This window comes from Atta cephalotes, assembly GCF_000143395.1.
Source record: "Atta cephalotes unplaced genomic scaffold scaffold00068, whole genome shotgun sequence".
Taxonomy (NCBI): domain Eukaryota; kingdom Metazoa; phylum Arthropoda; class Insecta; order Hymenoptera; family Formicidae; genus Atta; species Atta cephalotes.
The window spans coordinates 390864-405093 of NW_012130132.1; the positions used below are offsets into that span (position 1 = coordinate 390864).

The 14230-nt window shown below is 37.9% G+C and overlaps 1 protein-coding gene across 1 annotated transcript; it reads left to right on the forward strand.

The window, feature by feature from the left end:
- The first annotated feature begins 1910 nt into the window (after positions 1 to 1910).
- On the forward strand, positions 1911 to 5748 carry LOC105623941 (WD repeat-containing protein 20). Its single transcript, XM_012205311.1, has 3 exons — positions 1911 to 2180; positions 3110 to 3301; positions 4186 to 5748. Exons 1-3 carry the CDS (start codon positions 1911 to 1913, stop codon positions 5746 to 5748), a joined length of 2025 nt encoding a protein of 674 aa, XP_012060701.1.
- Positions 5749 to 14230: the final 8482 nt, after the last annotated feature.

Here is a 14230-nt window from a genome sequence, read left to right on the forward strand (position 1 = left end):
ACGTACGTACGTACGTACGTAGTACGTACGTACGACGTACGACGTACGACGTAGAGAGAGAGAGAGAAGAAGAAGAAGAAGAAGAAGAGAGAAGAGAGAGAGAGAGAGAGAGAGAGAGAGAGAGAGAGGAAAAGAAAAAGAACGAAAACTTACTTCCATTCGAAAACGGAATTTGTTCGAAATTGCGCGGAATCTTTTGATACAATTATTGTCCATCCCACCGACGACGTGCGAACGACGATATAGCGTGATAGGAAGGGTACGAGCGAGGAGAAGCAGGAAAACCGGGCGAAATTAATTGACCCTTCGCTTGCACTTGTTTACAAAATATCCGGTCCCTAAACAGGGCCGCACGAGCCGCGGTACCAAAGCGGATGATTGCCAACTTCACTGCGCGCGCATCGCAACGACATCATCAGTGCCGTGAAGAGAGCGCAATATCTCGGCGATACAAGCGATCGCGCGTAAATGCGTTCTTGAAATGAAATGGCCTTCTTTCGGTAAAAATTTTTCTTTGAATTTTTCATGTAATTTTTTGCAACATTTCTGTACAATTTAATTACTATTTAGAAAATTTCTCAGATTTTTTTTATACTACAAATTAAAACATTTTTCAAAAATGCTGAGAAAGTCTCTATTTTTTTTAAATTTTTTATATACATACATTCTAAAACATTCCAAAATATTTCAAATATGTTAATAATTTTTAAATATGTGGAATAAGATTTCTCATTCTACAATTATCGAAAAAAAATTTATAAAAACTAAAGAAAAAACATTCTTCAGAAATTCTGTATAAATTTGAAATATGAAAAGCACAGAAAATAGCATCAATATTGCAGCGTTGCTGAAATAATCTATGTTCTATATTCTATGGATATTATAAGAATTTTTTTCATTGAAATTATATCAAAGTTATTTAAATTGGAATGTAACACACATTATATAATAAACGTAGTTAATTTTAAACTTTATTCGGTTTAATCTTCCTTTAAATACCAATCTAATTATAAAATCTTATACGATATCCATTAGATAGAAAATAAAGAAAAAGTTTCCGTTGAAAACTGAGAAAAGAGAATAATTACGAAGTGTCATACGATTAGGACAACAATCTTGTAAGAAATAAGTGAATTTATATTTCTTGCAAGACTACCACAAATTTTGAACGCATTGAAAAGAAGCGCAGGGCGCTGCAAAAATCTGGAGCAATCCTGGCAACGCGAGTCGCCGCCACCGTTCGACGAGCGCACTACACAAGACAAGCAGCAGTTCGTACGGTTTCGGAGAATTCGGAGTAGTATTTCGAGTAATTCGAGCGCCCTTTAATCCGCGTCCAGCGCCGTCGTGCGAAACAGAAAGGGACGCAAGGATACAGTAAGAGAAAAAAAAAGAGAGAGGACGGAGCCAAGAGTCCAGCCAGGCCAGGCGGCCGGTGAGATTGACGAGGAACGTGGAGAAACGTTACGGATTTACGGCAGTAAATCTCTCGTACGATTTCCCGGCGTGGCTCTGCCAATCGTGGCCGACCGCACTCGCAGCCGGCCCCGCCGGCGGTGGAGCTCGCTTCGCGCGCGTGAAGTTGCCTGCAGACGGAGACGGGCGCACGGGTTGTGGGCCGGGGCGAGGGGACTCAGGGGAGCCACTCAGCCGTCTCAGCCACACGCGAGCGACGACGAGGGAGTCGGGGAGTCGGACGATCGTACGACGGCGACGCACGCACCACGTACGGACGGTCGGTCGGCCGGACGTTCTGTCGATCGGTCGGACGCTGTCGATCGGTGGTCAACACGTCGGTGTGACGACGACGAGCCAGTAACGAGGGCGGCCTACGAGCGATATTTCCCTGCGTGTCTGATGAGCTCCTCCGCTGCGCCGCTGCTGCTGCTGCTGCTGCTGCTGGTGGTAAGATGGCTGTGCAGCTGGACGGTGGAGGGAAGGAGGACCTGAAAACACAATTCGTCACGCGGGAGGGCACCTACAAGCTGATGACCCTGTCGGAGTACTCGAGACCGAACCGAGTTGGCTATACCAACAGCCAGGGCAGCGCGTCTGTCAGGGTGTCCTTCGTCACGTTGCCGGACCCAGCAGATCCCACGGGTGCGCAGGGCCTCGGTGACCGAATGTGCTTCAATTTCGGCAAGGAGCTCTACGTCTACGTCTATCGCGGTGTTAAGAAGGTGAGCCATAACCCAGCGACGACGGCGACGGTCTGGAGTATATCCGAGCCGTCGTCGTTGCGACCTAACCTCGCAAATGTCGAGAGAGAGACCTCCATCTTTGCGGACTGGTTGGCTCGGTTTCGCCTCATCCTCCGCGACGACGAACGCGATGTCGAGAGTTTCCTCTGGGTCGACCCGCGGTCGAATCGTTGCTGCTTTTTTCTCCCCTCCTTTTTTTCCCCTTTTTCTTACTTGTCAACGAAAGAGCTGACGATTATCACTAGCGCTAATGTTTCTCATCGGAAGTATATTGAGTAATCACATATCTAAATGATATCGCAAATGATACTACTATCTTAATTCTTATAATTAGCATTGTTGATGGAATCGTTGATTTATGTGTAGAAATAAAAAGACAGAATTAACTCTCACAGGTATTTGAAATCAGTTCTGAAAAGTTTTCGAGATAAGAAAATAGGTCTGTTTTTTACAGTTGCACTAGTATATTTTCTTTGGAATTTAAATTGCTTTCTGTGGTTGAATAGTATTAGGTGTAAAAAGAAATCCATTATTTTTCCATTCAATTTCATGCAAAAATAATGGATTTTTTTTTACTACATCTAATATTATTATATACTTTGGGAATTTAAAGCGAGATATATGTTTGATATTTGACAAAAGACAAAAGAGAAAGAAAGTTCTACTGCAGGAATAAGAAACAGATCTAATGTGAAATAAGTGTACATTGATATTTGATATTTGACTAAAGCGAGGAAATTCTTTTGGAAATTAGTAAAATGAAAAATATATTCAATATAATAGTTTAAATAACTTATCGCATATATTATTATTGTAGCCATTTCAAATTTTTGTACACTAGGAAGTAAATTATTTATCGACTGAAAGGATTTGATTGAAGAAACTTGACACATAATAAAATGTTTCAGGCTGTAGATTTGAATAAACCAGTGGACAAGAAGTTATACAAAGGAACGAATCCGACCTGCCACAATTTTAATCAAACAACAGCAACGGCCGATAGTGCTCCATTGCTGGTGGGATTTTCCACAGGGCAGATACAGCTGATCGATCCGATAAAAAAGGACAGTTCTCAACTCAGCAAATTGTACAATGAAGACGTATGTAAAAGCAAATTTGGCACGAAATTTCTATTGACAAGTTCTTATGAGTTACGTGAATCTCAAGGAAAACTTCTCATCTGCATTTGCCTTTGCTAGAGAGAATCATTTTCTGTATTATCTGCTAGCTTACGTGGAGATAAATAATCTCTTAGTTCAAACAAAATTCTCTATGCAGCTAATATTAAACTGTGTAGTTTCCTGGCAATGTGTGTAATAGCTGTCAACACTTATCCGTTCTTGATGATATGTCTGTGTTATCTTATTGAAACATGATAAACTGGAAAATAAATGCTGATCAGGATACTTCACGCCATCCGCTACATCCTGCAATGACTGTATTTAATATTTAGCAGCGCATTAATCGAGCTATTCTATACTGGTAGGCCCGCGCACTAATGCAATTATATCTCAATCAAATAATTAAGCTCAACAAGTAACATTACATAACTTTCTGCTGTCTTCTTTTGGCAGAAACAGACCTTAATGAAACAATGTGTTGCCTATTTCAACTTCAATGAATGTCTGATAATTTACACGCATACAGTCACGCTTTGTAAAACATTTTTAATACTTCAATAACGTTCAGTATCATCTTCAAATTATTAGTATTATTTTCTTTTTATCTTTGTTTATCAATCATAACATTGAGATTGTAATATAAAAATGTATTTTTTACTAAGCTTTATATCGCTACAAAATAAGAGAAGCGCTATTTTAATTAGATTAATTTTATTAAATATTTCTTTTATAAAATCTTTAATAAATAATTTTGGATACAAGATACGATTAGTAAATTCTAAACAGTTTCGGCATTATTAATTTTGCTTTATTTTAATATGAGAATATTTTTGTTATCTTTAATGAGAACGTTTATATTTCAGAGGCTGATAGACAAGAGCAAGGTGACATGTATAAAGTGGGTTCCTGGCTCAAACAACCTATTTCTGGTCTCTCATAGCTCCGGTCAGCTGTACCTCTATAACGAAGAGTTGCTTTGCGGCACCACTGCGCCGCACTATCAGTCATTCAAGTCAGGTGACGGATACGCCATATATACCTGCAAAACCAAATCCACCAGAAATCCACTGTATCGGTGGGTGATAGGCGCAGAAGGATGTTGTATAAATGAATTCGCCTTTAGTCCGTGTGGCACGAATTTAGCCGTGGTATCACAGGATGGATTTCTGCGTGTTTTTCAATACAACACCATGGAACTGGTTGGCTCGGCAAGGAGCTATTTTGGTGGCTTTTTGTGCGTGTGTTGGTCGCCAGACGGACGTTACGTGGTGGTAGGCGGCGAGGACGATCTGGTAACTATTTGGAGTTTCCACGAGAAGCGGGTGGTGGCACGAGGACAAGGCCATCATAGTTGGGTGAGCGTAGTTGCCTTTGATCCGTACACGACATCCTATGGTGATCACGATCCCGACTTTAGCGGTTCGGATGACGAGACAACGATGTCGCACAACAATCATAATCACTTCCACGAGAAGTCGCACCGTCTATCCACGACCTCGCAGAGCGGTGGCGTTCACTCGAATCGTAATTCCTGTAGCTCTGAGTTGAGAATGTCGAGCGGTACGTGCTATAGGTTAGGCAGTGTATCGCAGGACACCCAACTGTGCCTATGGGACATCACGGAGGATGTACTGAGGCAACCGGTGTGTACCAAGCAAAGACCCTCTGCGGCATGCAGTGGCGGTACCTTGTCGTCCTCGGGAACGTTTAATAGTGGTAATGGAGCGGCGACAACGGTGAATCACCATTCGAATTCGAATGCTAAACATAATAATTCAAATAATATAAACTTCAAGGAGAACGCGAGTGGTAATAATGAGACTAGTAACAATAGCAGTAGCACGAATGCCGCGGTGGCAACCGTTAATTCGCTGACGCAGAGGTTAGCGGGTCTTGGCTTCGGTGAGCGTAAGGGTGATAATCACAAGAGAAACTTTAGCCTCACTATGCGAAGTAGCGGCACAGGTGCAACGGCGACGACGGCCAATAACAGCACGACGACGGTTGTGCAAAATAACGGTGGCGATAAGGCAAGCACCGGCAATTCGACGAGTACGACGAGTAGTAGTCTGAATAACAGTGTCGGTGGGAGTTTAGTAGGTGGGACGGGAAGTAAAAAGGTTAGTTCCGTGATGGACGATCCCATGAGGTTGATAGGGACCGCCTGGTGTCCCAGGTTCGACGAGTGCCCGGTCCTCGAGCCGCTGGTATGCAAGAAGCTGGCGCACGAGAGACTGACTGAATTAGTATTTAGGGAAGATTGCTTCGTGACGGCGTGTCAGGATGGATACGTATACACGTGGGCGAGACCCGGCCACATGGTAGGTCCTCTCACGATAAGCAGCACCCTGCACAGGCCATCACACCATCATAGCAACAACCCTTACACTAGTAATATCAATTCCATGCGATGTAACGACCTCTGATGTAACCCGTTATTTCCAAATCATTATTTAGCGAGTCCGTCGAGTAGAGTCTGTTGGTCGAATGATCCGAGAATTCTGTACATATATACGTAGAGTTAGAATCTAGAATGATGTTATCGTGACAAAAGCACAGGAAAATCTTGTAATGCTTTTGGATAGTCTTCCTTTACCTTCGTGGTGACGGAAGGACATCTTTAAGACAAGTGATTATTCTGGTTTGGAAGTATTAGAACAAGATACACTGACGAATTCGGTATTATCTTGCCGGGTGTTTGATATGACGATCGCGTCGCTGTTATTTAAGTTTTATATATTACAATCAGTATATTTAATCTTAGAGAGTCCCTATTCACATTTAAATCTACGACCTTAAGGTATATAATTGCGTTTAAATTCTGTTAATATTGGGAGGTGCCATCATAGAGAAATGCATTGAGGATTTTTTTTAAATATTTTTCTCTAAGTTTATATCGTGTATATAATTACAGAAGTACATAGACGGACGATACTATGAGTGAACGATTTAAAATATATATCTGTAATTTAAAATATATATCTGTTTTTTCGGGAAATCTTGAATCATAGGACTTTTTTGTATATTAAATATTTTTTTTATCTTTCTATGTATTATAAAAATTTTTCGGACAATCTTTCCGAGATATTTCCTGGACTAGATCACAGATAAATTACATCATTTTTGAATACAGATTATTACTCGAAATGCATGAACATAGACATTTCAAATTAAGTAGTATAGAGCGCGCACATACATTGTGATATCTGTTTTTTTTTTTCAGATGCATTAATATAGTTTTAATTAATATTATTTTTTTGCGGGAAACGGAGGCTTTAACTTATCTTCTACTTAGATGTTATCAATTCTATAATATTTGGTTAGTGCATGCGTTGCAAATAAAAAAAAACTACTCACAGTATGTGCTTAAAGTTCATTCATAGTATAGACTGTCGTTGATATCTGTGCCTAATGATGGTCTGGTCAAGATATATTCTCGCGATGAATATTGCAGAAAATTTACGCGAGCTATAGAATAGAGATCGACTACTGATATATTTATGTTTTTGGTTTGCATCTTCGAGAGCAATGTTGTTTAAACCCTATGAGGTCTCGTGACAGGGCAGGCCCCTTTATTGAAGAAAATCTTCTTTCTATCTTCTGTAAAGTGTTATCTAGCTTTAGCCGATCATTAAATAGAGAAGTCAACGAAAAATAATTATTTAGCCAAACTGTCGTCTCTCAAACTTACGATACGAGATGCGAGAAACACTTAATCTTTTGTTGAAAATAATGAATTTTGCCTTGTTGTACAATAAAGCGAAAATTTGAATGAACGATCGCTGCTTGCTTCCCGCTTGTTGAAATTTTGTTCAATCAAGTGCAATGCAGAAGCTCCAGGGAGAACGGCCGGGAGAGTCTTTTATGCGACACATACATATGTATACGTACATACATATGTATGATGACACATGTAAGACGATATTTATTTACAGTCTGTCAAGAACATCGCATGTCTTCTTTTCTTTTTTTTTCTTTTTTACATTATACTACAGGTTCCGATATTAGGGCTCGAATAGTGTTTCCTGGGCGTTTTGCATAGAGCATTTGTATCACGAGAATATCCCACACTCACACCTTTTCATTTAATGACTTTGACCAAAAGTATCAGGGATAGCCTCATTAAATTGCCATTAATTAAACGCTAGCGTTTTTGAAGTGGAATTATAAACACCATAACGCAATTATCGAGTGTTCAAAAGAATGTTTTAATCACTGCTATTAATTTACTATATTACGCTGAGAACACACAGCGTGATGTATACAATTTAATGAAAGCGAGTCTTTCACGCTTTTGGCAAACGCTACGAAAGATATCTAACTAATTACAGAGTAGTTCGCGATGAAATTCATTACAGCGTGCGTTGCTTCTTTTTCTAGCGTGACTTATAATTTTAATAGTGCGATTTATAATTTTAAATAGCGCGTCTTTATCATTTTTAATCGGATGATGCTTGCGCTTATTTCTCAAGGCCGATAAAGCATTAATTCCTTTTTCTCACTTTTGATTGATCGGAAAGATTAATGTTCTGTACCACGCTTTGGCTGATGCAAGAGAATATCGTGGATGAGACTTCCCTGAGTTATCGCATGGTACGTATGACTTATCATTTTCCGTTCTATTTTGCTTTATTTACCGCTTGAACGGATTTGTCATGAAAGTAGAATAGTGTACACGCTCGAAATCATTTACACACGTTCTTGTCGAGGTACTTCTCGGCGGCGCTTCTGAATTTTATATCACAATTTGCACTATATCTCTTTGCTCTCACGCATTCTCTTTCTCTTACTAGATCTGCATTATTCCCGAAAAGTTTTCGCAAGATAGAAAAGTGAGAATTATATATATTCAGACCGTTTAAGCTATTCATGAGTCACATGTTTAACACTATTGAATGAAGATATGAATTCCTGATCTTAATGGAAGCATAAGTTATTTGTCTTAATCAAAATATACGTTCCTAAACAATTAGAAATTGAATTCTTAATATATTGGATTGTCCGGAAAGTTCATGCCGATTTTGAAAGAAAATTGAAACGCAGAAGATTTAAATTTTTAATTTCATTTATTAAATTTAAATCTTTTGCGGCACGAATTTTCCGGAAAATAAAATACTAATTAAAATTATTAAAAATTAGTTTATTGAAATTCTTTTTTTTTTTTTAGTTCTTCGCTCATTCAAATGTGATGAATTATCCATTAAAAAGAAATCTCTGGCTTGGATAAAAGATGCGCGAGATGCTTCTTGGGAATAACGCGTGTTTTATGACTTAAATGATCAGAAGCGCGTTATTCGTATTGCCGTATCAACGATGTGGTTCGCGTTGTCTCTAATTTCAGCCAGGGATCAGCCAGGTCGGCGGTGCCGCTCTCCACGTGGTCAGTCCGGTAGAAGGCGGTGGTACCATAGTATAGCCAGAGCCGGATACCGACATCGGTCTATCACGAGGTCACCAAGGACCGCAGGGATCGTCGCGGGCATCCGAGGCACAGCTCCAGCAAGCGTACGCACGCCGACGTCACTTATACTACGTCTGGCCGAGCGAGAGCTACTCCGGTACAGTTTGAGCGAGCTGTTCGAATTCGTCATCGTCGAAGAAGCGGACGAATTGAAAAGGAAATCTATGGGGAACTTGTCTCAGCGAGATTGGACGTTTAATCTTGGATATCGGACCTTAAAATTTGCAATTAGCTCGTTCTCTGGATCCTTCGATATCAATGTCTTGATATCACCATATTTATTTTTACTATTTAAATTTATTATTTATATATCTTTAAAAAAGGGATAAATGGAGAAAGCAAATTGATTAATTTAATCATTTAGATATTACAACAAAAGCTTGAAAAGCTGATCAAAAATTAAATGTTTTGATAGTTCTAGTGTTAATCTTCGATAACAATAGATCTTTTAGAAGGAAAATTTTAGGTGGCTAAAATCTGTATATTGATATTATAAGGTTCTAAAATGTAGATTTAAAAAAAAAACATTAAACTTTTCTCTATCAATCGCCTTACGGCAGAGGTTCACATGCGTTCTGTATTTTAAACAGGACGCGTTAGAACTAATTGTAAGATGTAGTTTTCATAGCTGCAGTTGAGGATTAACAACATCTGATTGGCAGACTTAAATTTCGAGCAAGAGATTCTTATTTTTTTATTTATTTTATCAAAAGGATAGAATGAGAGGAAAGAAAAACAGGCAGGAGTTTAAGGATACTAAAGTTAATGTCCGATTTCGAAGATTAGATAGCCAAGCTCACAAGATGAATCCCTTTGTGAACTTCTTTCGATTCGCCTACATTTTGCAACTCGCGTGCGGCTTAACGTTTAAAGACACATATACACACATACGCTTTCGTTTCGGTATAAGCCGCTCTTCCGGTGCATATCATTTCCTCTTCCTCATTCTTTCCTTTCCTCGACAGGGTCGCGGCGACGACAACGACGTTACGCGACCTCGCGATCTCTCTCGCGAATCGGAAGCAGTTGTGTATACATGTACATACGTACACGTGTGTATGCCCGATGATCGTGACAGATGCATTGTACCATTCCAAATAAAATTTCGCGGTAATATATGCGTCTCAGCTTGTGGGACACGCGATTTTGGCGATACAGAGCGCTTTTTCGTGTATTTATTATTTGAAGCGTTGAAATTTATATAGACCTAAGCCACAAAGAGAGTTTTAGGACAAGAACGGATACTCTACATATATTCTAATAGGCCATATATAAGTAACTCGCTCTAACTTTTGCTCATTGCGATGCCATAGATCGAATTGCTCGAATACATTTATACATTCATTAGAACAATGTCCTAATATTTTACACGTTTCTCCGTTCCGTCACTTGGACAGCTGCAGAACTAGCTAGAGAACATTCCTCGATATAAGTTTTGTTAACTTTTCGTTAGAAATTGTGACTTGGGTCTCTATCACTCTCAGTGCTTCATTTCGGTCGATTACTTCGAAGAAGATATTCCGCAAGGCGATACTAGCTTTTAATTTACATATAAATACGTAGGATTTACAATACATGGAACACGAAGTATGACATTTTAATTTACATTATTGTAGATCAGCTGTCCATTTTTAACAGCTTATTTCATTGATTAGCTTTAAACGAGCATTCCTGCGCAATTCAGGGATTAAGTATCTATTGTTATCACATTCTTCGGCTTTTATATGCGACGACGAGGCACTTTAATTCAAACTTCTGCGCAGTAATTTATCGCAGCACCGTTTAATTAAATTTTATTCACCTCTGATAAAAAATTCGATGCAAAAAGGGGCTGTAGGTGAACCATCGGAAACTTACGTTTCGTTAAAAAGAACTCTATGTAAAAAAAAAACAAAAAAAATCGATAATGCTCTCTAAAAAAGTGTAAATTCCATATACGCGTCTATAAAGTACAAAAGGATATTGACAGAGAATATTTTTTCTATACTCTCCTTTTTCAAATAAATGAGATATCATTTAGCTTTTCCAAAAAGGTTTCCGTCATTTGTAGTACCTGCAGCTTTTTTAAGCCTGAATTCTTTAATATTCTACGACATCATGTTCCGTAACATACCACGCATCAGAAAATCTATTCGGGACACTGATATATTGCACCGATAAGAGAACCGATTCGATAAGACTTTCCGTTTTGGTATTTTCGCTCTTGTATGGTGGGTTTACCTTGCCCCGAAGCACGACGACATCGTATTATATTATTCTAACAAGTGCAAGCTCGTTAAAGGTATGCTGTGATATGTGTGCTACTATATGACGACACTTGACGAACGATCCAAGCGATGAAGAATACTTCCAAAGATCACTCCGCCGTGCACCGAATCGGATTTACGAACGACAACGCTGATTAGTTTCTTATACTTATTATAGGCAACAAACGAAGCCGGCCTGCGACACACCAGACCTACTATTTCATCTAACGATTCTGCGAGGAAAGACACGGATGAACTTGAACGAATTGACGGAGATTCGTGTCTGATTTCTCAGAGATTTTTAATCTTCCTAATTGTTTTTTTCTATTAATGATGCAATTAAAGTATGAAAGAACAAAAAGTTACGTATGTAATATTAATGCCGAGCTATGTATAATAAATCTTTTTTTCTATCTCATCCGGTAAAAAAATTGAAGTAGGAAAGAACGATTTTACTGAAATATCTAAAAATTTAATTAGCTTCAGAACTAAAAATAATTCTGTTTAAATTAATGATTAAAATAATTATGTACTTTTTAAAACTTTTGAAGTGAATCTCTTTCACTCTTAAAGATTAAAAATTGAGCCACTCTTTTTCAAGGCTCACTTTTCAATTTTTTAAAATGAGATTCTACTCCAAAGAGTTTAGAGAGTAGGACATTTATAAATTTGTTCAGCACAGATCATCATAGATCTCAGCAATTTTGCAATAACATTATAAACGTTGCAAGTTTCTTGCTGGGTATAGGATATATATAGGATAATCGATTGCTAAAACTTTTTACAGCATGTTATCAATATTTAAGCGTTCTACATAATTATTTTAACAATTTAATAAAATTATTTTTAGATCTAATTATATTTTTACTTAAGTAAAACTGTTCTTTCCGTGTAGAAGAAAATTCAATAACCAACAATAATATTTCCAACATGAAAAATTTATCGCTTCATAAAGAACTTATTGATTCTTTCAAGTTTATCCTTCCTCGCGGAGAAGACCGCGATCTATAAAGTTCCTATTTCATAAGCTAAACGGCGAGATTCCGCGATCGACGATGGATGGTGGGGAATGCGTTTTCGGTCTTTGCTTAGGACGGACAAAAAGCTCGCCTTCCAACGAGGCTGAATAGGTTTTTGGATTCTGCATGGTGGACGCGTGCGTGAAGAGAGGGATCTTGACAATGTGTGTTCAAAGCGACTGCAGGGCTCGCGATTTCGTATCTTCCGGGCACGGGTATGGTCGAGTTCTTATTCGGGAGTCTGCGGCGTTCTTAATAGAGAAAATATCTGTGTTTAATTGATTTCAGACGCGATTGATGAAACTGTTTCGACGACACCGGGTTTCTCCTGGACCCGCCATCGACGTTCTCACCATTTAAAAGAAAAACTTTCTCCTCGTCCAAGACGTATCGAGAATAATGCAAATAATCGCGATATCATAAATCATATTAATAATGAGTCACGCCATTCTGTAATAAGTCACAGGTGACACTCACGAACGATTTAATAACTACTTCGCCACCCAAAGTGTCACTGACAGGAGATATTTATTACTTAAAGCAGTAAACCGTATCCAAAACAATTATAATATATTATATATAATTTCGAAGAACTTTGTAATACACGTATATTATTTCTTCACATGCTAAAACGATATATTTTATTCTTACAGAAATCCAACTAATACTGACCAATTTTTTAATATTGAAAGGTAATAATTATTTATTTTCAGTATTAAAAGCATCGATAACAATAATTCTTTTAATACTTTTAATAAATAGTTCAAAATAAATAGTTGATCTATCTTTTAATATTAAATTTCTATAAAGGTATTAAAATATTATATCGCAAAAAGTAATATCGCAAAAAGAATTTTTATTCGTGTATTGAAACTTATTTTTATTAAAAGAAATGGTGCTTTCAGAGCAAAAAGATAATTCTGGATAGCGCTTTGAAAGCGATAGTATTTTCTAAATCTTTTGTCAGAGGTATTTTTGGGTGATGAAAGAATGCCCGTGTTTAATTTCCTTTGGGCTCGGATCAACCAGTGTTATTTCGCGGCTTGGAAATAGGAGGACAGATGTTCCATATTTTACCACACAACACTTCCTTCCGCTTTCACGCCTGCGGGATGATTTTCTCGGTTGTTCCCACATCTCTCAAGATTATCGAATTATGTACAAACGTAACGACATTTACATTGCACAGCCGGTTGACGCAATTGCGCGTTTATTGTCCGCAATTTCCGCGGGGAAGGACACGATGAAGGGATGTAAAAAGAAAATCGCGATCGCGATTGCGTGAGAGAGCGTGCTTAATTCGGATATACAAATGTATGATAGCAGCGACTGGTCCAGCTGATGTAACATCCTCAACGCACCGACGAGTAACCGAGTCTAGCATCTCTCCGGTAATTTTTTATGAGACCTTTCCACGCAAAGAGCTTTATGGCATCGCGTCAGATCTGTACTGTAACTTCTCGGCGCATTTCTCTTTGTTTGTTTATAAGCGTGTACATTCTTTGTAATTGTAAATGAAAAAAAGACATTTCATTGTTAAACACTTGAATAACTTCTTACTCTGCCTTCAATTGTTTTTCCTCTTCCTCTAAAATACTTTTCCCTTATCTTGCACATTAAATGAATCTTTGTTCAAAGCTTGCTGAAATGATATTTAGAATTAGCAATACGACTGTACAAAATATTCTATTTTTATCTCATTGATTTTGAGTTTATTGTTAAAATCTCCTTAGATAAAAATAGTGTAAATATTAATCCTGACCGATATTCAAAATTTCCTTAATTGATATCAATATTTGCGAGTCCAATGTATTTTAAATTGCTGTATCTTTGCTTAAAGTTAACGTAACCGAACAAATTTTTTTATTTTAAAGACCAAAAATTCGGAGAATAAGGTTAAATATGTAACTTAAAATTATGTGAAGTTATGAAAAAAATTGTTATAAATAATTTTTTACAACATGGTTGAAGGAAATGTCCACTCGATCCTCGAGTACCGATTAAAAAAATTTTGGAGCAAATACTGATCAGGTATTAATACTCACAGTATTTTTCTTTAAAAGGATTTGAATAAGCTCAAAATGAACGAGATAAGAAATAAAATATTTTGTACAGGTCGCACTGCTAATTCTGAATTTTTATTGAACTTTTTGAACAAAGATTTAATTAATTTGGTTAAATT